This window comes from Podarcis bocagei, assembly GCF_964188305.1.
Source record: "Podarcis bocagei genome assembly, chromosome: 3".
Classification (NCBI taxonomy): Eukaryota; Metazoa; Chordata; class Lepidosauria; order Squamata; family Lacertidae; genus Podarcis; species Podarcis bocagei.
The window spans coordinates 11,295,903-11,321,494 of NC_138127.1; the positions used below are offsets into that span (position 1 = coordinate 11,295,903).

Consider the following 25,592-nt stretch of genomic DNA (forward strand, 5'->3'; position numbering starts at 1 on the left):
TTTTTCTGCTCTTCTTAGTAATCACAAATATTAAAGCTTGAAGGCAGCAAGTTCATATAGCTGAGGTTTGATTTTTGATTTTTTTCCAGCCTACTGTGGCCCGCCCGTTCTTCGTTCCTCTTCTCTCTCCCTCCCTCCCTCTCTTTCTCTCTCTCTTTACATATCCCACCCGTGTCAGGATACAAAAATAAAGTGGGCAAAGTACCCCTTTGCAAAGCCGCATGCAGCCTTTGCTGAGCAATGGAGGCGAGAGAAGGAGTTCACCACACCCACAAAGTGGCATGACATTATTAGCTCAGTGTCAGTTGGGGCTTGTGTCAAAAGAAGTTAGGCTCTGCGACTGCTTCTCACTTTCCCTGCCATGTCCTGTCGTAGTGTATAATGCCACTGCACCATGTAACACGCCATCACAGGACAAAGCCACCCAGTGGGACAGTGATCTCCCTCACTTTTGGCAGGAAAAGTCCTGTAGGCCTGACTACAGCACGGTTGTCATGGCGATAACACTGGTGTGACTGCTCTTTGCTTCTCCCCCCCCCTCCTCCCGCAACACATTTTTATTATTTTTTTAAACTCTCATCTAGCGCACATTTTCAGAATCAATGCATGATTTAATTATGGCTTTCCAGCTCTTTAAGGCTGTGGTTTACCCTCCAGTCAAGAGACTCTGTCTTTCTTTCTTTTTACATTAAACACACTTTTCGGAACTGGAAAATGTTTCAGTTAAATCTCAGAGAAGTCTCGTATTTTTTCCCCTTCAAATTCCAGTGGCTGCCGTGCAATTCCATTTTGCAGTGTTCCTATGTTCTGCAGCACTGGATGTAAACTTCTGTGTAATTCAGAATTATCCCAGGGTTTTTGTGTATGTGTGTGTGTGACGTTTTAAAGATCCAAGCTTTCCCTTCACCAGACTAACCAGCAGCATTTCTGCCAAGTGGAACTTCCTTTGCTAACAAGCTGACAAATCTGAGACTGACCTAGAGGGCAACTTTTCATTAAGTAGCAAATCGCTCCCTTCTATAGTATTAAAAAGGAGGTAGGGGGAGGGAGAGATCACATTCATTATCTCAGTTCACGACTCATTTATTAACTTGGTATTAGATTAACTAGATTACATTTCCCCCACAAATTTTATTTTCAGGAGAAAGAATGATAAAATGAGTGATATGTACCCCCATTCATACAGGCACTGCTTCCAACAGCATTCTCCCGGGCTACTGACAGAATGAATTATGTTCTCCTCACCTCACTTTGGGCTGAGTTAAGAGATTGTGACAGTGGGAAAAGAGAGAATAAACCTATGAACTGAGGAAGTGGTCAACAGACAAGTCCTTTCAGAAGCACTTTATGGTAACATATTGAGGATCCAAGTCTGTAAGAATGATCTTGAAAGCACTGCTTGCTACAAAGGCATTTTAAATTGAAAGCCTTTCTAGGTTTTTCTTTTTTAATTACTCAGAACTATGGAAAACTACTTATAATAATGAACTAATTAAGATGTGCCTGCATTCACATGAAAACAATTTCTTGCTATTGTTTGCTGCACTGATGAATTGGTGAAGAAATATTAACACAAAAACAAGTTAGTGAAAAAAAGGCAATGGGATGAAACTTTTAATAGTATATACCTATATTTTATGCAAATATCCCAGGATTGGCACACTGAAAAGAATACCAGGACCAATTTTTTTGATGTGCACCATCAGTAAACACGGGTAAAATGCTCAGGCACTGGATGGTTAATCCATTTGTGGTAGAAAAATTAGAGCTACAATGGGTTACCCATCAGTGCCTTGACATTTAGACCCAGATGCTGTTGTTGGCCTCTGTCTGTTTCAAGAGACAATGGAGTGCACCTCCAAGGGCAGAGTCAAAGGGGAGAAAACACTGGCCCCAAATAACCATCAAACCCAGAAAACAGGCAAACCCTGCAAACATAACCAGGCTGGGAAGCAACTGTTCCCCAAGAGTGCATCTCCAGGTAAGAGAAGATGGAGCTTGAAGGGACTCGCTCTGTAAAAAGACAGTTATAGCCAAAACACATAGCAACTTCTCATTTTACACACAATCTGCCACTCTTCCTCAAATACTCAAAGGTGGCGTATGATTGACCTAAGACTCAATTTTTGCAGTTTGGAAGCCTAATGGCTCAGATAGTGGGATGAAAAAACGTTGCAAGTGCAGATTCACATCATTGTTAGAATAAGCCTCTGGCATGGATAATTTAATTGTCTCAACCTTTTTACTTTGCCTGGATTGCAGCTGTGGGGTTTTAGTTTTGTTTTGTTGTGAGTTTGTCCTGCAATAGCTCCACCAGAAGCTGAAATCACCATTAGCCATGCAGCATTCACTGCAGAGCTGGGCTGAATTATGTCATACCCAAATTGTGATGTAGGCCTGTGGTGGTGGAACCTAGACATGACTTATGCAAAGACAAACAAACTGCAATTCATGTCTCAGACTCTCCATAACTAACATGCAATGGCTGAAGATGGAGGGATCTCTGATGAGAGCTCCTGTGGTTCAAATGCAAAGGCTGAGTGCTCGAGAAGGAAGCTGTGGAAGCTTCCCAGCTGGAGGAGGAAGCAGCATCAGCAGGCGAGCAAGGAGGAAGAGGCAATGTTGATATATTATCAACATTTCGATTCACTAGTATTTTAGAGATAGACGTACAGTGGTACCTCGCAAGACGAATGCCTCGCAAGACGGAAAACCCGCAAGACGAAAGGGTTTTCCGTTTGCGAGTTCCTTCGCAAGACGAATTTCCCTATGGGCTTGCTTCGCAAGAAGAAAGCCCATAGGGAAATCTCCGGGGACCTCTTTTAAATTCTGGGGGTGGGGAGCAAAGCCTCCCCTCCCCTCCGGCCTTCAGAAGAGGTCCAGGAAGGCCGGCGGGGGCCAAAAGGCTTTGCTCCCCACCGCCAGCATTTTAAAAGCAGTCCGGGATAGCAGGGAAGCTCCCCCCTGCCTGCCTTCCCGGGAGAGTGGAGAAACGCGCTGCGTTTCTCCGCTGTCCCGGACGGCTTTTGAAGGCAGGCGGGGGGAGCAAAGACTTTCGCCCCCCGCCCGCCTTCAGAAGAGGTCCAGGACCTCTTCTGAAGGCTGGCGGGGGGCGAAAGTCTTTGTCCCCCCTGCCTGCCTTCCCAGAGGCTTTTAAATCGCCCCGGACAGCGGAGAAGTCCTCCACTGTCCCGGGGCGATTTTAAAATGCCGCCCGCCAGCATTTTAAGATTGCCCCGGACAGCGGAGAAGTCCTCCGCTGTCCCGGGGTTTTTTAAAATTCTGGGGATGGGAAGAAAAGCCCTTGTCCCCCCCCCCCAGCCTTCAGAAGAGGTCGGGGGACAGACTGTCCCCGGACCTGGTCTGAAGGCGGTTTCCATAGGAACGCATTGATTGATTTTCAATGCATTCCTATGGGAAACCGTGCATCGCAAGACGAAAAACTCGCAAGACGAAGAGACTTGTGGAATGAATTAATTTCGTCTTGCGAGGCACCACTGTAATATGAAAACAGAACTCACAGCACAATTAAAGTGGCAGTGCGGTGAGTTCTCTATACCTTATCTATGTTTCTAGCCTCAGACATACTAGAAGGGAAAACATAACGAGTGCTACTCAAGCAAACAACACATCTGCCCTGGGCCAGCACAAGACATTTTGGCACCTGAGGTGAACCACAAAATGGCATCCCCCTCCTTGCCAAGGAAGAAGGGGTAAGTGGAACGAGGGGGCAATAAAGATCTACATCAGGATCTGGTGCCCCTGTGGATCCTGCCGCTTGAGGCAATTGCCTCACCTTGCCTCATATGTGGTTTGGCCCTACATCTTCCTCTCATTCCAATAACACTGTGGGTGATATGGCCATCAAGCTTATAAAAGGCAAAAGGACCTTCTTAAATAAGTGGAAATTCAGTGTGCCAGCCGATAAGTCATAGGGTGATGTGTACCAAATGTGTACCATGTAACCATACCTTGGTGTAGTGCTTTAGAACCATTGGTAAATCAAGGCAAATACAAAATGCATTGGAGTGGAGATTTTGAGGGGAAAGTCACAAAATGAGCTGGGATTTAGTAGAGGAAGATCACGGCTATTGATCCCATTGAAGACCTTGCACAATTTAGGCAAGAGTACTTTCATCCTGTTAAGGATTAAACACCATTCGGTAAGGTCACATCATGTCTTCTGAACGAAGTGATCAAGACATTTGAAACAGCAACTTTGACTTGATTTTGATCATACATGTAGGAGACCAGGGATGGAAATTATTCTGTAAGGAAAAAGGAAATAAGAAATATCGTCCTATCGCATGGTACTTGAGTGCCTCACATATAAGGATGGGGCTTTTGAAGCTAATCTAGAAGGTATTAGGAAGCCAAGTCACAGCCTTAAGGAGATGTGAGATGATCATATCATCAAAAAGTGGGGAGGATTTTGTTGCAGGGATTCGGGACTGACCCAGAAGAAGGATAATGTCACGGAAAAAGCAACTGTAATAGCAAGGCAAGAAGATTACCAGGATATGGGCAAGGATTTTAGCAACAGGTAGAGAAAGCATGAATAGATTTTGCAGTTGTTACTGAGGGAAAGAAATGAAGAACTTTTCAATAGCCTGTGCTCAGAGGGGAGAATGAAAGACTGAACTGATGGTTCACAGAGACAAAAAATAATCATTGATTTTATCTGATGTATAGATGGCGTATTAAGACTGTCAAATTCTCTAAGCAGAAAAAAGATAGGTAGTTCATTACCATAAAGTTGTGTCAGCACATAATCTTTCTGTAGATGTAAAGTTTAAGGGGAAAATAAGGTGCTGAATCATAAACAACTGAAAAGGTAAATAAAATATTTCTATTGCAATTTCTACAAACTGTACTTTTCAAAGCTTTGCTTGGGTTGAAGACATTTTACATCATTCAAATAAGATTGCATGCTTAGGGATGTAGAAATAGGCTGCTGAATCAGCCCTGCAGAGCAGAAGGAAAGCCAAAGGTTAAAACAGGAATCAATAATGAGATGAGGAAATGAAAATGATTTGTGCAGCAGAAGGAAAGGGAAGGAACACCACTATGGAGTCAGGGAAAGCCCATATTCTGGTATGGCAGAATCCCACAAAGCCATAATTAACACCACGGCTAGAAGACAGAAGATGTACACTGTGGGGGTAAAGATCAGATGAATCACCACTAGCCCCAAATCAGGTCCACTGTCAGCTGAATCAGCACTACAGGAACCCCAGTTCTTTACCTGTCTGTAACAATATGGATTGTTAGTTGCTAGGCAATGTCCTCAAAAAAGCAACAGTGGAAGACAAACTATCTAAATACATAAATAGATTGCATTTATCAGTCACCTCATAACCATTGTTCTCTGGACTGACTTGGGAGAGATTCATCTCCTAGTCCCCCAATGTGAAAAAGTTAAGATGGCAACTTCTGAACCAGTGGTTTCAAGATTTGATTTGTATGCTAGTTGTAGATTTGGTTGTCCACTAGTTGTCTTGCTTAAGGCAATCATAAGGTGTAAAGAGTTTTGACAGAGTTTTGATGTGAGAAAGCAGGCAGTAAGTGGTAAAGAGCTTTTTTCCCATACTACTTCCCAGCCATACTACTTCTGTGGGTGAATTACGGGGAAAGTTAAAGCCTCATGTGCTCTTGATGCCATAATGAGTTTGGATTTGATATCCCGCTTTATCACTACCCTAAGGAGTCTCAAAGCGGCTAACATTCTCCTTTCCCTTCCTCCCCCACAACAAACACTCTGTGAGGTGAGTGAGGCTGAGAGACTTCAGAGAAGTGTGACTGGCCCAGGTCACCCAGCAGATGCACGTGGAGGAGCGGAGACGTGAACCCAGTTCACCTGATTATGAGTCCACCGCTCTTAACCACTACACCACACTGGCTCTCAGCTAACAGGAATATAAGGGGGGGGAGGAGGGGCAGCCAGTAAAAATAGAGGGGAGGGGTGAGAGACTTGTGGGATGTGGAAGAGAAAAAGAGGGGCAATATTGTGATGATACAGAGAAGAGAGACTAGGGAACCTTGTGGAATTAAGACAAAGGGAGCAGTTGCAGAACCAGGCGTTGTGCTCCTCAGTCCCTGACCAACCCCATAGAATTAAAAGACAACTGAGACTGGTTTGGATTTTGACAGCTTCCCTTTTAAAGCATAGAAAATGAACAGATCTTCTAAAATAATAAATAAACAAACCTCCATGTTTATGCCACCAAATAGGGGTTCTTAAGGAGAAGGCTATTGTTTTCAAGCCCTGTTGTGGTCTTCCTGGGAGGTGACTGACTGAGCTCTGTAGGAAGAAGGATGTTTAACCAAATCGACCATTGGTTTCCTCCAGTATGGCTACTTTTATGTTCTTATGGGATTTATTAATGTTTGAATGTGGTGGGACAATGGGAATGCATTTGTTTGCACTTCTGCTCAGCTTTGTATGCAACTGGGTGGACGCAGCTTATTGCTGAGGGACTCTTAGGGCACTTCCTGACTGTTTCTATTTGCGAGAGGGATTTTGTCACATACTGGCAAAACCAGATTACGCAAATACAGTTGATTGGGGGCGTATTGTGCAACAAACCAGCTTCAATTCGAAAGAGGCCCACTGTGATAAGAAAAGTAATGGGGAAACAGTGTAAAGTGTGGGATAACACTTGCTTTGAAGCAATGTCACCTGCTCTCCCTGCAAACAAATCAGAATGAACGCTCAATAAACAGGTTGTCTTTAAATCATGTCTTTAAAACATGATTCAGCAGAAGCCCACCTACTCCTTTGGTCCAACGCTGATTAGGATGTGCTGCATCCTATCTTTGCATCCGTTGGGGCATCGTCTCTGGGCTCGTCCATTCTTGCGACTGTCTTGTGCTTTCTACTGTAGGCATGGATCCGAGGTGTTTTTTCATTTGCCCTCCAGCTTTCCCCAGGAAAAAACGCAGTTTACTGCTGAATTGGAACAAGTGTCAATCCGCAGAAAGCCTGATTGACGTTTGTTAAGACTTAGCAGTAAACGGCAGGTATTCCTGGGTAAAGTGGCAAGACAGACGAAAAACCTCTCAAACCTGTGCCTAGAAATCACAATCTGCATGGCAATCCCTAAGTGTTTTTACCTGAGGATTCTATCATTAACTTCCTTTTATCTATCCCCTCCTCAGCAGATGTACACAAATTTTTAGATTATGTGCACAGATCTCCAAAGTGGGTATACACAGATCTGTTGCGGGGGGCTGTGTACCTGAGTGCATCCACCCGTGCAGGAGTGTGCAGTGACTACATCTGCTTTTGGCACACCTACTACTGGCATGCAAGTAGATAAATAGGTACCGCTCTGGCGGGAAGGTAAACAGTGTTTCCATGTGCTGCTCTGGTTTGCCAGAAGCGGCTTAGTCATGCTGGCCACATGACCTGGAAGCTGTACGCCGGCTCCCTCGGCCAATAAAGCGAGATGAGCGCCACAACCCCAGAGTCGGTCACGACTGGACCTAATGGTTAGGGGTCTCTTTACCTTTACTACTGGCATTAGCCAAGGATGAATGTGGCCTCAATTTAAAAACTGGTTTACCAACCCCGATTAAAATGAATGTGCCAGAAAAGTTACAAACATACAGAATTGCAGGAAGGGAAAGCTCCTCAACAGACATAGAATTATAGGTACTGCTATAGCGTGCTTATTCATGATGAATGGCATATCTCACACAAGAGCACTTATCTTGAAAAGTGTTCTGAGAGAACTAGCTAAGACTCACTTCTAGGCTTCAAACTCTTTTATTGGAGACTGTCAGGGGGCAATGTAATTGGGTTACCTACGAGCAACTGGTGTGCTAGTTTTGGTCAGGGCTTACAGAGGATGTTGATCTATTTCTTCTCTGTTGCCCCCCCAGAAACAGCCGCTCAGAATCCCCTGTTGCAATCTCTTCTGGGTACAGAGGCGTTAGCTTTCGGGGGCGATGGACGGGGGGCGGACGCTGCATGTGCAACGTTCAAGAGGAGCTGGGGCAGAGCCAAACATGGCAACAGCACGTCTTCAATAGCTGGTGGCTCCTGCCACTGCCACTGAGTGGAGACTGCTTTAACCCACATTCTCCTCAGTGGCAGGAGGAGGAGGAGCCAGGAACTGAAGCTGCGTCATGCTTGGCTCTGCACTCAGCCTCCTCTGCCCCCTGATTTTTTGGGACATTGGAGAGGGGCTTGGAACGCTCTCAAAAAATATTAGGGGAGACCAAAAGTGCTTGGCCCCCATGACTTGGCGCCTCTCTCTGGGTAAGATTCCAGAATACCCTGTTGAGCAGATCATGAGTTACCTGTTTGGAAATATGTTTGAACATAATACTGCGAGGGCTGCAAATTTGATTGTGTAAAGGCCTAGAAAATTAGGAAGGCTACATGCCAAGACTGGGCCTTTGAGTGGCTTGCCAAGACCCTTTTTAAGTGTTAACTTGGGAAATGTTCCCTGTTATCTTCTGTTTTACACCTGTAATGTACATAATATTGTTTTGTTATGGCCCAGATGGGGTTTTTTTGGGTTGTTGTTTTTTACAAAGCGTGTTCTCATAAAAGAGAGAGCACGTGTTGCGGATGGGGCCGAACAAAACCCCCTGTTAGTAACCAGCCCATTGATGGCAATGGGCTGGAGCAGATTGGATGAAGTTGTTACTGGGGCAAATTTGATGTTGCCAATTTAGGGGTGGGATTAATGCCCTTATATAAGCAGGGTCCACAGCTTTCTCTTTCTCTTTTGCTGTGGACATCGGATCTCCCTCCCTCCCTCCCTTGATTTGGGCTTGCGCTTTGACCTTGCTCTGCCTGTCATGGGGTCGTTCGCATTGGTGCGGGGGCCCAGTAGGAATTTGTCCAATTGGCTGATTAGCGCGTGCCTTTTGGGTTTTGCCTACTGCTTAGCAAATCGTCACAACTTGTAAGGTTGGCGGTTAGGCATTGGTTAAAATTGGTTGGTGGAGGGGTATGGATTGGCTGTGCCTGCCCCTCCAATGCTGCTGCTGACGGGTATTCCGTTAAAGGAATTCTGAAGCTTACCATCCCCTTTGTCCAAACCCTGACGGCAGGGTGCGGGCCGCGTAAGCTTCAAGGAACATGCGCGGAGCAGTTGAGGGCCTGTTACGCAGCTCCATCTGACTCTGACCTTGTTTCCTCCAGGACTGACTAGGGAGTCAGTGCTGTCCCCCCAAGGCGGGGGGGGGGGGGACAGGTAGTCATAACCAATGCCTAAGCAACCACTCTCAATTTGTATAAAATAAAGTTGTGGCCAAAATTATGCCAAAAACCTAAAACAAAAATTATGTGTGATGTCTGAGTTATTGGGGTAGGGGTTTTGGGGGACCTCAGCACGCAAATAAATTGATTGTTGATAGGGTCTACTAATATTCCTAAGCACATGTAACTTGAAAGAAAATAGCAATGAGTCTTATGGAAATATATGCTACTAAAATTAGTAAAACTGATGGTAAACAAAATGGAATAAATCTGTAGCACAAAGAGTACTTGAAAAGATTCATTGGCATTATGCACATATGTGCAAGATGGCCACAATTAGGCATTTGCAGTGTGATCCTGGACATGTTTACTCCTAAGTAAGTCCAACTACGGTATATTCATTCAGATTCAGGTAGGTAGCCGTGCTGGTCTGACGCAATCAAAACAAATTTTAAAAATTAAAAAATGCACACAAAACCTTATAACCAGAACAAACTTAGTTGGTCTCTAAGGTGCTACTGGACAATTTTTTAATTTTTAAAATTTATATTCATTCAGGTTTACTCTCAGGTAAGGTGCTTTGGAATGGACCCTAAGCTTGATACTTGAGACAAGCAGATCAGCAAATATATTTACTACAAAAAGAGATATTAACTTGACTAGATCATATAATTCATGTTATTTATTAAATAATTTAGAAATGAGTTTTCCATGATTAAAATTATTACCGACATACTAAACCAAACATGACGTTTTGTAAGAAACTGTAAGAAAATTATGAAAAATTATAAGATTAACAGGTTACATATATTAATAAAATGTCATTAATTGAATTGATTTGATTTAGGTTCCCATTGTGAATCCCATTGATGCCATTACTTCTGAGTTATTAGATCTACATATTTATGTTTTATTGTTTAATGAGTGGGGCACTAATTAGATTCATCTTCAGATATATAAGTACAGTGGGATTCCTGATTGATTCCTGATTTTCTACTTGGATATCTATTGGGATTTGTGTCTTAACTTAGCATACCTATTTGTGTATATATTAAAGAAACATTGCACTGGTACATTAGGGAATGAGCTGTACTGACCTGTAGCTGATTCTATGTTGAAAGAAGCATGGGTATTCGGATACTGGCAAATGTCTTAGACTCTATGCTTCGTGAGGATATAGTGATCTTGGACAGGTTTTGTAATATCTGACTGTGACACTATAGTCTCAGTCTGGAATATTTATATTGCTGAGAGATTGAGAGGGCGACTTTTCATTCTGCTTAAGTTATAAAATCTGGAATGAGATCCTAGTGAGATGCTTTGAATAAGCCCCAAATGAAGAAGGGCTTTGTTTACAGCAATTTCTATTTAAAGCCAAGTTTAATCATGACATGACAATCCAACCTTATCCATTTTATGCAAGCCCCACTAAATTAAATTAAATTTACTCTGAAGAAAGTGTACATAGGATTGTAGTCAAAGTAAATAAAGGTGTCCGTTTGAGGGCACCCTGTAAAAACTGAATAAGTTTGCAAAGTTTTAAAGGAAAATAGCAAGTTAATTAATGCTGCAACCCTATGTATATTCTTGGAGTAAGTCCTACTGAGGTTACTTTTGTGTAAACGTGTAGAACTGTTCTGTAGCTCTTGCTGGCTTTAATGTGATCACCTTTTGAGATGAAATCTTAATTATGAAGTTCTTGGAAACTACAGCCACTTCAAACATGACATTTTTGCTACACAATCAGTATGGTGATGGGACAATAGTTAATTTTGATATAATTATATGAGTTCAGTATCTCCTGGTATCTGGTCTATAGTTTCTCTGTGCAACGAAGTTACATAGGAGTATAATAATAATAATAATAATAATAATAATAATAATAATAATAATAATAATAATTTATTTATACCCCGCCCATCTGGCTGGGTTTCCCCAGCCACTCTGGGCGGCTTCCAAAAGAATATTAAAATACTGTGATACATCAAACATTAAAAGCTTCCCTAAACAGGGCTGCCTTCAGATGTCTTCTAAAAGTCTGGTAGTTGTTGTTCTCTTTGACATCTGCTGGGAGGGCGTTCCACAGGGAGGGCGCCACTACCGAGAAGGCCCGAGAAGTATGCAACTCTAATCATCCCTGTATACCGCCTATGTAGAGACAAGGGCAAATGGTACTGCAACAAAATGCAGCTGGGCCAGAAGCCTGGTCTACTAGGGTACTGTGTGGGCACCACTGTCATGTGTGAGCCAGCCATAGTACTGGTATGCTGTACTGGGATCTGGGCAGGTGGTGATTGCTTTTAGATATTCTGTTTATAATCCCATGGCCTAAATAAGAGATCAGTTATACTTCTGAATTGCAAAAATTGCTACAAAACCCCTTACAATTTTTTTTAAAAAAACATTTCAGGTATTGAAATTGTCAAACAATTGCCAAACAACCAAAACAAAAATAGAGTATTCCATAAATCCCCCATAGACTCCCCCCTCCCCTTTGTAGGTCCTTATGTTAATATTTTTCCTCCTGCATCTTCTCTATTAATCATGCCAATCCTACTAATAATTTTAATTGCTCGCAATTTTTGAGGCATCTTAATATCACAGTAATAAAAACCTTATTTATGGGGTTGGGTGGGTTGGTAACAGTGGCGTAGCGTGGGTTGTCAGCACCCGGGGCAAGGCAAGTAATTTGCGCCCCCTAACCCGTGGATTTGCGCCCCCTAACCCCCAGATGTTGCGCCCGGTGTGGCCGCCCCCCCTGCACCCCCACGCTACGCCACTGGTTGGTAAAGCTCATTGCAGGACTTGGATGGGGATCAACAATGTTTGTAACATTGGTATACACACAGATTGGTAGAGGGGGCATTTGCCTATTCTGGCTACACGACAGAACCTTCATGTTCAACCTGAATCTTATGCAGGCTCTGTTCAGAGTTACAGATGAATAGAGGAAGCTCAGTAGGGAAAGGCCAGTGGATTCAATCACACTCCATCTGTCCATGCATTCATACCCATAGATATGGCATAAAACAGGGACTAAACTAATTACAGGACAGTTATATTTTGTAGAGTGCAAACAAATGCTGAATTGTTGAGTTGCCATGGGGGGGTGGGGGGGACATACTGCGTACTTTAACCTGCAAACTGCAGTGGTACAGTGTTACTGCACTAGTTCTGTGCCTTGGCCCTAATGTTTATATAATTCACACTCCAATTATTCATAGGATAATTTTTTTGCTTGTTGAACCACACACCCATAAAATTGTCTGCAATTGGGTTCTAGAACAGAAGGCGTTCCGCTGGACTATTTAGCAGGCTGACAATGGCAGAGCCATCAAGGTGGAACCACCTACTAACAGAAGGCATCATATGCCAAGGAGTGGGGATAAATGAAGTATTAACCACCTCTTTCATTGGACTAATATTCATTATTAATTCAGGGCCGTCAGACTCCATGTATTTGAAAAACCGAAAAACAGAGTTTAAAAACTTCTCTCTCACCCGATACACTGAGAAATTCCAAAATTCAGCCTGGCAAATTCTTGTAGGCTGGTGACAGCACCAGTCTGGATCAATGCACAAGCAAGTTCCAGCATGAGAGGGGTTTGGGGTTTGTTTGTTTTTTGAGAAACTTTTGGATCATTTATCATCTTCCCAAGAGTCTTCTCCCAAATCAGAATTAATGGCTTCTGGAATCTGCCACCAGAATGCATTGCCCTAACTTAGTGATTTTGTGAAACTCAACTCAGTAGGACTTGTGCACAAAATAATTCCTTTCTGTAATGATCAACCACATAGTTTTAGTCTTTTTTCATCCCCCTTCTTGGCTGCTGACTTTTAGAATCATAGAATCATAGAATCATAGAGTTGGAAGAGACCACAAGGGCCATCGAGTCCAACCCCCTGCCAAGCAGGAAACACCATCAGAGCACTCCTGACATATGGTTGTCAAGCCTCTGCTTAAAGACCTCCAAAGCAGGAGACTCCACCACACTCCTTGGCAGCAAATTCCACTGCAAATTTTTACATGCATTTGAAATAACCTCAACACAGCACTAAATCTGTGGGCCACCAGATTTCTGTCCCTACATGGGCCCTACATGGCAGGGCTGCAGCTGGCAATTGAGATCCACAAAGCAACCTGACAAATATGAACAAGGCATTTCCCATTAGTTTCTTTTTCTTATATAACTCCCAGCACCAACCGCAGGAAGGGCTGATGACAGCTAAATCAATATATGTAGATTTCTTTTGTTGCTGAAGAATAAAATGATAGGTATCAAAGTACTTTCTGGCACTTTGGATTTGATTAACTGAACAGTCTCATTGCAGGAAAAAAGGCAATAATAGTATTTAGCTAGTTATCAAGTTAAACCAATAGTACATACTAGCTAAATCACAGGTGGATAAATGTATAATACCCTTTGATTAGAAATTAATCAAGTGCCCTGCCTTTTATCTAACCTGTGCAATTGGGAAAGGAAGCAGGGCATTAGGCTAGATGTACTCTAGCTTGGATACATGCATGTGAAGCATGCAACAAATACTTCAATGGACTTTAAAGGTGTGTTCTGCCACATATGCACAAGTTGAAAAATAAAAACTACACTTAGCAAGGAGGGTAGTTCTCCACCAAATGAAAGGTGAGCCATATTTTATTCTTATTCAATCAAACTGTTCTTTACATAATATCCTATCATATTTTGCCCTCTCAAACCTCTAACTCTAATAAAATCCATTCACCCAGCAATACATTTCTGTGAAAAATCTGCCTGGCCTGTTGGATTTATTCTGTCTCATTATGTGCTACCATGCACCCTATATTAAACATTATCAAATGTTTTGTAGCATATGGACAATAAAATCCACGAAGCAGCTTGGCTATAGAGTTCATATATATTATATGCATCAATATTCTCTCTGTCTCTGTCACTCTCAATCACACACTATATACAGGAATGGTTGCTTCTGAGTACCAGATGTTGTTATGCATATGCAGTTATATCAGAGTTGCACTGCATCATGGGCTCTGTAATCTGCAGTTCTATAGATAATTATTTATTCAGAAGCTGCAAGCCTATATAGTCTATAATGCAATTCAACTGTAAAACCATTTTTAAAGTTATAAAGTGTTAAAGTGTCCTTTAAAGTTACCTTTAAAGCCCTAAACAGCCTTGGCCCAGTATACCTGAATGAGTGTCTCAATCCCCATCGTTCAGGGCCTTCTGGAGGTTCTCTCCCTGCCAGAAGTGAGGTTACATGGAACCAGGCAGAGGGCCTTCTTGGTAGTGGCGCCTGCCCTGTGGAACGCCCTCCCATCAGATGTCAAGGAAATAAACAACTATCAGAAGACATCTGAAGGTAGCTCTGTTTAGCGAAGTTTTAATGTTTGATGTTTTATTCTGCTTTTAATCTGTTGGGAGCCACCCAGAGTGGCTGGAGAAACCCAGCCGGATGGGAGGTATATAAATAAATTATTATTATTATTATTATTATTATTAGCCAAGGCCTTTTTAATATTTAATATAGGAAGCATGGCAGGATGTTAGGGACTAGTCATAAGCTGACAGAAACTAAACAGATACCAGTAAATCCCTCACACCATCAGCAGATGGTAATTCCAAACCTACTTAGATGGTTGTTTTCAGAGGCTGATGTTTGGGGAATATCATTTGGCCCCATGGGGCCGTCAATGCAAGGTTCCTCAGGGTTCAATTCCCTCCTCCCATGCTATTCAGCGTCTACCTGAAACCACTGAGTGGGGTCATCTGGAATTTTAGAGTATGTTGTCAGCAATGACACATAGCTCTACTTCTCCTTTACACCTGTAGGTTGGGAAGTGGATGTGCTGGACTGAGTAAACTGAAGCTCAATCCAGAGAAGACTGAAGTGATGTTAGTGGACAGTTCCCTAGACAGAATGGATGGGAGGAGGCCTGCTCTTGATGGCATTACATGCCCTCTGAAGGAACAGGTTCACAGCTCGGGGTACTTCTGGATCCACTGCTGTCATTTGAGGCTAAACTGGCTTCGGTGACGTGGAATGCCTTCCATCAGCTTCAGTTGGTAGTCTAACTACTGTTGTCTATGCTCTGGTAACCTCAGATTAGATTACTGCGATGCATAATATGTAGGGCTTCCTCTGAAGTTCAGAAATTCCAGCTGGTGCAGAATTCAGCTGCCAGGTTGCTCACCGTGGAAAGATGGTTTGAGCAAATGACACCAATCCTGGCCCAACTACACTAGCTGCCAATTAGTTTCCAAGCCCAATCAAAGTGCTGGCTTTGACCTATAACGCCTTAAACAGGTCAGGACTGCAATGCGTCAAGGACTGTCCCTCCCGATATGAACTGATCCAGACCCTGCGCTCATCATCTGAGGTCCTTCTTCATGTGTCCTCTCTACGAGAGGCCCAGAGGGTAGCAACATGAGAATAGGCCTTTTCTGCAGTGACTTCCCTTTTGTGGAATGTTCCCCGCAGGAAGCCCTGGTGTCTTTATATATCTTTATCTATCTTCCTCTGTAACCAGGCCTTTGGCCTTCTGTGGCCTTTTAGAAATAGAGTGGGATGTTTTTGATGTCTTTCTCTTGGTTTCAATGTATCTACTGTATGTGAGTTTTATTGTCTATTTGTTTGACTGCAATCCTGAGAAAACACAAATGACTGTTTGCACTGACTGAGAGCTAAAGAGCGGTTTCCTCCTGGTGCAAAGCTGTGGGACAAGAGGAACTGTGGATTAGCCTTCTGTGAACTATTAACAAGCTTGATCTGAACTTTTATTGGCATAGATTCATTTCATCCACTCAACCTGTGGAAGGGAAGGGCCCTTACTTGGTGAAATGAAAAAGACGAGTACTTATTCTAGTTTTCAGGGCTGCATTTGGTGCTTCTGCCTTCCTGACAGAACATTAGGGAAGGGAAGCATGGAGACTTTCCTTAGCAGGGGTTCCTGTATGTATGTATGTATGTATGTATGTCTGGTAGGAAGCTGGAAGAGAAGGATGCAGTGGGAAAGTGGCAAGGGGGAAAATGCTACTGCCTACTGCTTCACTTCTCTAAGCTTGATGCCTTTCACTTGTCTCATGGGCACCCGAGTTCCCAAGGAACAAGCCTGCCACAAAGTTTCTAGTTTTTGTCTTCTGATATCTTTGGCCCTGCAGCTGTCTCCCAGTTCCACTGGCAAAGTGGCACAGATGCTCCTGTTTTGGAATGCAAGGACATCCAATGCCAGACTTTGGAATATTTTCAGTTGTGGAGCTTTTTTACTGAAGTCCATGCACTGGTCATCATGCCTGCAAGGGTGGTTTTTTTTTGTTGTTGTTGTTCTTACTTCCTTTTATGTGTGTGGCCCTGATAATTCTTCCACACCAACATCTTCAGAATGGTGGCGAAGGTGATAATACTCTGGCAATAATCTGATTGGCCAGGAGATACACCTTGGAATACCCATAGTTTCTCTTGTTGTTGCTGCAGAATGAAGAACGGGACCTTTTGCATGATCCCCTGGTGCTTGATGCTGACTTCAGGGCTTTCCCTTCCTTCTTGTCACCCTCCCTGGGGGCTTTTCTATGACCACTTGCTCTGTAGGATGGATTCCAGAAGAGAGGAGGAGGGAGGCAGGTGGGGCAAACCAGGGCTTGCTCCAGCTGGGCTAGAAATGAGAGGAGTGGGAAGATTTGTTCCTCCCTAGTAGTTTTAATTAGGGCCCCTCGAGATGACCTGTTAATTGAGCATTCTTCCCAAATAGCTTGCACAATGCTTACATGGTGGTTAAACTGCGTCTTGTCTTTGTTGAGCATTCACGCTGATTTGTTTACAGGACGATTATATGAAAATGAGCATTGTCCTGCATTCATCTCATTTGCTTACAGAGTGTTTATGTGTCTTCCTGTATAAACCACTGAACCTCTTGGGTTTGCTGATCAGAAGGTTGGTGGTTTGATCAGAAGGTTAGTAGTTCGAAAGCACACCAATGCAAGTAGATAAATAGGTACCGCTGTGGCGGGAAGGTAAACGGCATTTCCGTGCGCTCTGGCTTCCGTCATGGTATTCCATTGCACCAGAAGCGGTTTAGTCATGCTGGCCACATGACCCGGAAAGCTGTCTGTGGACAAACACTGGCTCCCTCAGCCTGAAGCAAGAACAGCAACTGCACTCCATACTCGCCTTTGACTGGACTTAACCATCCAGGGATCCTTTACCTTTATTTGTTCATCCCACACTTTTCAATGCATTACCCTGCCACTTCTCAAGCTGCAAAAAAGACTTTTTTTAAAAAAAAAGTGGATTTGGTGTGTCAGGATGACAGAGCATATCAATCCATTTTAAATTTAACATACTGGTATGTGACTGAATCCTGACATTCCAGAGGTGCTCTAAGTTATGGTGCTGATATTTTGCTGAAAACTGCAGAGGAGCTGACAGAACAGTCTATCAGTTGATCAGTCTCATCATTTTCAATACAGATCTGATTGCTGATCAGATGTGGCAATGAGATCTTTATAATTTCAGTATGGAAGCTTACTGCAAGGAGAACTGTAGACATCCAGGAGGCAATATCCATCTGGTAATGACAGAGGAATCAAAGAAGAAGTTTGAGATTGTCTCTTCCTAACAAATCTTCAGAATGAAGGAGTAGGTGGTTACCTTCAGGTAATAAACCAGACAGGCCAGAAAGTGCATCTTGGAATACCCAGAGCTTCTCTTGTTTCTGCTACAAATGGAAGAATAAGATTTTCTTATCTTTTTCATTATGCTCCTTTCTGAAAGTGACAGCATTCCCCACTGGAGCAGGAATCTAAAAGTGACAAGTTGAAGATGCCCAAATATAGGTTCAAAGAGCTCCACACTCTCATCACGGAAGCACCAGTTCTGCTACAACACTCATAAATATGTGATAACTGGGCTGAGACAAGAAAGCCACCTCTCTCACTGATGAGGTTAGAGGACTGAGTTTATCTCATGGACATCTTGAACATCTCATTTGCAAGTGCTTAAAAGCCTGGACTCCCCCCAATGTTGCCAGTCCTTTATGAGCACATTAAAAAATCAACTGCATATTGGATCTTTGTTCTGCAAAAGTGACGGCATCCTTAGCTCTAATGTCCTTTAGGTACTTCTCTGCGGAATTAATATACTTTCCCAGAGTTTTGATAAAAACCATTTGTGTGAAATGGTTTAAAAGCTATTTGAACTATTTTATTATACAGTACATACTGACTGTTCAGAGGACTCATGGACTAAACACTGTTGTTTATGCTGTGAATAAGGTCACAGGGAAAGCAAAAACAGATGATACTGATGTATCCTTGATTTGCTCTTTGTTTAAAGAAAAATGTCTCTTAAGTGGGACCATCTCTGTTTGATAGCAGTTGTGATGGTGCTTGGAATTCTTTCTGTTGCCAAAAAGACCTGATTAAACTTCAAAGGGACACCTGAACTTATTTATACCAATTCAAGTACATACCAAAATGGTCAAAGGCCTGGAAACGATGCCTTATGAGGAACAGTTAAGGGAGCTGGGCATGTTTAGCCTGGAGAAGAGGAGGTTAAGGGGTGATATGATAGCCATGTTCAAATATATAAAAGGATGTCACATAGAGGAGGGAGAAAGGTTGTTTTCTGCTGCTCCAGAGAAGCGGACACGGAGCAATGGATCCAAACTACAAGAAAGAAGATTCCACCTAAACATTAGGAAGAACTTCCTGACAGTAAGAGCTGTTCGGCAGTGGAATTTGCTGCCAAGGAGTGTGGTGGAGTCTCCTACTTTGGAGGTCTTTAAGCAGAGGCTTGACAACCATATGTCAGGAGTGCTCTGATGGTGTTTCCTGCTTGGCAGGGGGTTGGACTCGATGGCCCTTGTGGTCTCTTCCAACTCTATGATTCTATGATTCTATTCTATGATTCTAAGTGTGTTCTCATTTATAAATACTATTATGAAGAGTTGAATACAACTCTGATTTTATCCATGACATCTTCCAAAGCCAGATGCTCTTTAGGTCTTCAGTACTCACTTAAAAATCCTTCTTGGAAAGTTCTCTCTGGCTGCTTCTGTACTAGCAAATTTCTTTGACATCATTCAAATGTCAAAGCCAAATGTTGGCAGCAATTATGAGTTACCAATTACCACAGCCACAGCAGGTGCTGTGATTCTCCATTGTTTTGACTTCACCCCCAGAGGAACACTCCATTGTCTCTCGAGACAGACGGATGCCAACAAAATGCTTCAACTACATCCAAGCAATAAAGAACCTGGGGACGGCTTTGACCCTTCTTGATCCTGTTGCCATGTGTCTCCTTCTGATCTGTGTCCTTTGGTGTACTCTAATTCCTTCCAAATGTCAGACTTATTAGATTATGAACTCCACTGAAGGATCTGTCCCCAACCCCACTCAGCTTTTTGGAATCTGGCGCCAGGTGCCCGCAGTTGAGATATGAAGTGTTATTCTAATCTAGCACTATGCTATCCTAATTTCAAATCTTTCACTGGAAACAGGACACTAAGGAACTTAAAATATAAACGAACATTAAGGTTTGCATTTCCTACTTCCACCAAGTAAGTTTATTTGTCCTACAGGGAAATAAAAGTGGCCTGAAAATCTCATGTATTGAAAGAGCCCCTGTTTTTATCTGCTCAACAACTGTTTACTACAAGCTCAATATTTATTCAAATGTTCTGCATCAGAAGGCCAGTACTTCAATTTCAAAAACATTGTTTTAATGTTATTGTAATTCTAAGGTCTTCACAGCTTCCTCTTTAAAACACAGCATCCCAGACGCTCTCCTACATCATGGATGAACAGCATGGCATCCATAAGGGCTATGAATCTCTGCCTAGCCTGTGCCTGCCGTGACATCACAGCAATCAGCAACCTGTGACAGGACAACATCCACAGCCTGTGGATCATAGTCTGTGTTTGATATCCACATGCCGTAAGAAGCTCAGTAATGTATCAGTAGCTTTGTTCAGTGTCCTCTTATATTCCGAAACTTCTGTTTGCAACTGCTAAGAAAACAATTTAAAAAGAAAAAGAGAGGCATTAATTATATCTTACTTGAGTTCCTGTGAGCTTGTGGCCAGCATACTTCGAATACTTTTGTCAGCCAACGGGCAGCCAGACAGACTGTAAAACAGGTCAGGATAGCCATGTAAGTCAACCTTTTAAACTAAGACCTTCCAAACAAACACAACGTTAAAAAAAAATTAATTAAAAAAAATATTGTAATGCAGAGAAGCGATGGGGCGGGCAAGTGCTGCAATACTGAATTTTGTAACACAAGTTAACCCTCTGAATATATTTAGGTATAAAGCTTTATTGCTGGTGTTATCAGATTTTTTTCCCCTAATAAGTTTGTAGGTATAACAACAAAAAAAGCATTAGTGATCCATGGGTTAACTATCTGAAAAAGTTTTAGGAAATTTAAAAATGTTTTAGTAGTAGTTTTAAAAGAAAAAAGACGTTTATACAACACACAAATCAGCATGCTCTTAAGATCAACATTTATTACTCAAAGGGTTAACACATAGTTCAACATTTTTACTTTGACAGCATTGTTGAGGTAAGCTGAAAACAATAAATTGAAAAGACAGAATCCACCATGAAAAAAATGAAGTCACACCTTCTATGTGAGGCGTAATTACCAGTCACATGACCACTCCCATCACACCCTGGTGTTGGACATCTGCCACCAAACAAAAACAAAAAACAGCCAAAATAGTAAGTATGTTTAAAAAATACTTTTAAAAAGTTTCATTGTTTCCAGTTTAGCTGCAATGTCTGCAAGGGGGGTTTAAGCATCCTACCGAAAAAGCTGCAAAATGAACAGAATTCAATGAAAATGGCGTCTCAGTACGATATAGCATCATTAAGGACAAGCAGATACCATGTTAGCTTCATCACTTAAACTTAACTGACAGTCTGAAACATTTATATGCTGCAAATGCTGCATGCTCATACTGCAAGGCATATATGTATTTGTTTATTCAAGTCAGACAACGAAAGAGAGAGAGAGAGAGGTTATAAAAGGAGTAAAAAATAATTTCACCTCACATTATGCTTACGTTATTAAATCCTTTTTATTCTCTTTGCACTGAGGATACTTGGGCTTAGGGCTTGGGATCGTGACTTCGCCAGGGTACCTTCGTTCTTCTAGCGCCTCTTGGAAAGGATCTAAGTCTTCTGGCTGCAGGCAAGGATAAAGATTAATCAGATTAAATAGCGGGCCATAATGGATAGAGGTATGCCAATGAAATGTTATCTTCTGGGCACAAGGCCTCTTCACCTTTAAGAGTCACCCCATTCACTTCAGTGGAGTAAATACTTCCACATATGAATTGGATGCCCTGCGCCTTCAGTAAATCACTACTTTGGAAGGATTGCAGACTACATCCTCTGTGATGAAGTGAGAGGAACAGTCTGCATGAGCATGCGATTCTAAGTGCATACCGTATTTCACTGCATAATGGTTGCATGTTTTAATGCTGATGTTTTCCTTTTTAAAAAAAGAGCTGTGTGACTATTATGCGTAGGAAAACCCGAGGCACAACCATTATGCGAGGAAAAACCTGAGGCGCAACCATTACGTGAGGAAACAATTCTTTATTAATGAACATACTTATATTTCTGTTGCTTATTATTTGCTACTAACTGTTTTTGGTGCATCACTCATTGCAGTTTCTCTCGCCCGCCCACTCCCCTCACACTTTTGCCTGGTACAGAGAATGTGTGCTGAGTGCCCCTGTGACTATTATGCGGTGAATCCTTTGGGATTGATTTTATGGACTGAAAAAGGGGTGTGGAACTATTATGTGGTGGTGACCATTATGAGGTATTAGGGCTGCTTCATAGGCTACCACAGTAGTGTGGTTGCTGCTCAAAGTTCATTCCATCTGTTGGGAGCTTCACGTTGCTGCTATCACTTGTGCAATGCGGTCACCGCATGGATTGGTCCTATTGCACAGAAGTCTCTTCATCCCCAGCTGCACACAAAGGAGAGGTGTGCATGTATTTTATTTACATACTGCAGTCCCAATCCATGTGATGAGATTCTTACATAAAGTAGCTACACGGAACGGTTGCCATATGGAAGTCATTTTCACCTGCAACCAACAATTGCCACTTTTTGCTTTCAAATTTGGTGGTGTAATTTAGAATGCGTGAAAGGGAATTTATTGCCGATTTAGAATTCACCTTCGTTTATTCAAATGGCTTGTGTGGGAAACTCCAAAATGTCAAAACCACATTTTATATAGATGTTTGCTAATATGGAGTAGCATGGAAAAATAGCCGAGAATTAGGAACTCTGAATGTAGGTATAAGAACTTCTACCATGCTGGGGTGGAAATTGCAATATGCTTGTTCTGTGAAGTTGCTCTTTTGGGTTTCAGTATCAACCACCCTCATTTTATGAATAGTTATGTACAAAAATCCACTGGTGTTTTTTTTTTGTAGAATGAACATATGTGAAGACTTTACTCTTCCATATATAATATATTATCCAGAAAAACACAAACATAATAACAGAGTCAAATAATTAAATATCCAAACATAGTATTTGATATTTTATAGTTATATGCACAAACGATGCCTCAGTTCTAAATTACTGTTCTTACTAAGTATAGTTTGTAGGTTAGAATTCACAGCTCTCCACATATTGAATTTGGAAATGTTCAGATTAATGAGCTGAGATGTTTGGACACAAAAATTCCTGTAGATGGCAGTCTAATAAAAAATATGAAAGTTCTGTTTCTGCTTGCTTTGCATATACTATCTTTTATGTATTTTCTCCTATTTTAGTGATAATGTATACAAAGCATATTCCATCATGTCTCATTTAAGGTGTGTCCCCCCCCAAAAAAGAAGAAGAAGCTGTGCCATCATTTATTGAACGAAGATTGATAAGACAGCAGAGGAAAAGTGCATATAAGATCAGGCAATCAAAATGTACCATCACCTAATTTCTTGACACTAAAGTCTGGGACTGTAAGATCATGTCTGTATTACAGAAGCTTGGCTATAAATTGTGCTAAGGAAAAGTTAGAACCTAACAAAGATAAACAGCAGCATCATAAATAAAGCAGCACCGATGATTACCAAAAGCCTCCTTTCCGAGCAACAATGGAAAACACAGCATATTCTACCTTTTTTGTCATTTGGAAATTTGTAATGAAAATATAGTCACTAACGAGATACTTCGTCTTCTTTCTTTACTACCACTTTCAATGTCTGCAATGTCATCACAGCAACAAGAACACAGAAATAATCCCAAGCAGTTTCCTTTTTTCCCATTATGGTGAATGGCTAACAACTTTTTCCAGTATAAGGACAAAAAAATAGGCTATCTATGTGACATGCCTTCTGCTCTGTTAGCAAAGCATTCTTTAATATCCCTGAATATGACAACCAACATTGATAAGCTAGGCAAGTTAGTTGCACAAAATTGCAGTCCCCTGTGTTCATTCTAAATTGAACTTAGATAACCAAAGTATACCTTGAATTTCTGCAATGGAAATCAGAAGGATATGGAAAATGAGCACATAGTTAGTAAAACAATTTCTAGTTAAAAGATCTGATCAGATGTCAACCATAGCCGCTTGTGGGTAAATCATTTCCCCACTATCACCACCACCACCAGTTCTTAGAAATTCAATGGAAGAAAGCATGAAAGAGACATACACTGATTTCTTTTGAATCATCTTCATCTATCCTACTAGGCTTCATTTTTGTGTAGTCCACCGGCAAATCCCAGCAGTCACTCTCACTCAGCTGGTAACACCTGTTATTCATCACAGCCTGTTGTTGCGGCGACATTGGTTCTAGGGGCGTCAAAATGGTGCAACAGCCATCTCGTTGCCTCTGCTTGTTCAAGCTCAAGTCTAACGTTCCATTTTCATCAACTTCCATATCAGGGTTCTGTTTAAAAACACACACATGCCAAGGGTATAGAGTTCAGTTTGTTGTCATCAATTATTTCCCAGCACATACAGAGTTATAACCAAAAGGAGTGCTCCATTTACAATTCTGCTTCCTGGCAATACTGCTGTATAATCTCTGCAAAACATTTTCTTCTTGCAAATTCTGCTGTCTTGATTTTAACTCCTTGACATGTCTAGTTCTTTGAGTTAACAACTATATGAATCCTATATGGCCTGGAGCACCTTAATTAGGTGAGCAATCAACAACAGAAGCTTAAACGTTAAATATCAGCAAGCCTTTCAAATGCTAGCAACTGTGGAATCAGAAAAGAGAAGTTTTAAGTACTAAACAAAAAACACAAAAAACATACCATTCTCAACCAGTAACACCAACAGGCAGTTTCATGGGACTGGCCCCCATAAGCCTCTTTGTACTGTGCTTGCCACCTCCATATAAAGTGGAAATGTATTCAAACCACACAGACACCCCATCACAGACATTCAGTGATAAACTGCCTTTACATTCTACAAAGTCCTCCTTTATAATCATCTCAGCTTGGGGAAAGGAAACTGGTACTGACATTCCCTGCAGCGATTGAGGAAGTGTGCTGGGAAAGTGAGGCATTTTCTTTCCGCCTTTCTACCTTTCCTTCTCCCTCTTTTATTTCCTTTTGCAAGTGAAGCAAAAATATCACACACACAAAAACACATACTACACACCTTCGAACCTCTGTTTTCCTAAAGCCAAAATGCACACAGCAATTCATATTTTAAGAGAGAAAGACCCTTCTCCCAAGATATCTTATTTCAAGCGTGGCATGAAAGGCTCTGCTTCTTCATAGTTCTAGCAACCTGCTTTCCTCACAGTAATAAAAGCTTCCAGAAGACACTCCAAGAGAAAATATTTCCCCCATGCTTATTACCTAGAAAAATCATACATCATAATCCTGCTTGGATACTGTTTTTAATAGACCAAACTTGATTATTTCCTTGATGGTGATTTGGTGTGGCATTTACCTTCCCAGGAGTACCATTTCGATTTTAATAAAAGGGGAAAACATTGGGGAAGGGGGAATCCTCTTTTAACTTAAAAAAAGAAAATGCAACATCTCCCAGTGATGTTACTTAAATTTCTTCTACCTAAACTGGATTAATATTACATGCCAGGGAAAAATAGGTTTTCCTCTCTTCTGTATAATAATACAATGAATTCAAGCAAGATGAAAACAAAAGCTTTCTCCTTTTCTCTAAATTGACATTAATTATTTCTAATAGCTACTTTTGGGATAAGCTGTATTATCCATTTATCTTTATCTTTTGTTAAAGAAAATTTCTCTGCAAAAAGCAGAATATGTTTGCCAGACACAAAGTTCACTTATAGCTTCAAAAACTTGCGTTTGATTCACCCTCTGAGTGTTTGTTTGTATAGCCATCTAGTGGTCTCATGAAGGAAGCATAGTTTTG

At 41.8% G+C, this 25,592-nt stretch overlaps 1 protein-coding gene and 1 long non-coding RNA gene across 19 annotated transcripts in view; one reads left to right on the top strand and one right to left on the bottom strand.

The window, feature by feature from the left end:
* The window catches only part of MYT1L (myelin transcription factor 1 like), a 313,980-nt gene that overhangs the window by 38,016 nt on the left and 250,372 nt on the right, over positions 1-25,592 (bottom strand). For 13 of the 18 annotated variants that reach the window (XM_081188979.1, XM_081188974.1, XM_081188981.1 and 10 more), the window contains 4 exons: positions 23,890-24,126; positions 21,276-21,397; positions 20,834-20,896; positions 20,269-20,337 (listed from right to left, as the gene is read on the bottom strand). In XM_081188979.1, coding sequence (XP_081045105.1) covers positions 20,269-20,337; positions 20,834-20,896; positions 21,276-21,397; positions 23,890-24,126 — 491 coding nt within the window. The remainder of the gene's footprint in view (positions 1-20,268; positions 20,338-20,833; positions 20,897-21,275; positions 21,398-23,889; positions 24,127-25,592) is intronic. The other 5 variants (XM_081188978.1, XM_081188977.1, XM_081188989.1 and 2 more) reach the window with 1 other exon arrangement.
* On the top strand, positions 8,118-21,438 carry LOC308584498. Its single transcript, XR_014006846.1, has 3 exons — positions 8,118-8,263; positions 20,764-20,931; positions 21,310-21,438. It is a non-coding gene; the product is annotated as an uncharacterized lncRNA (long non-coding RNA).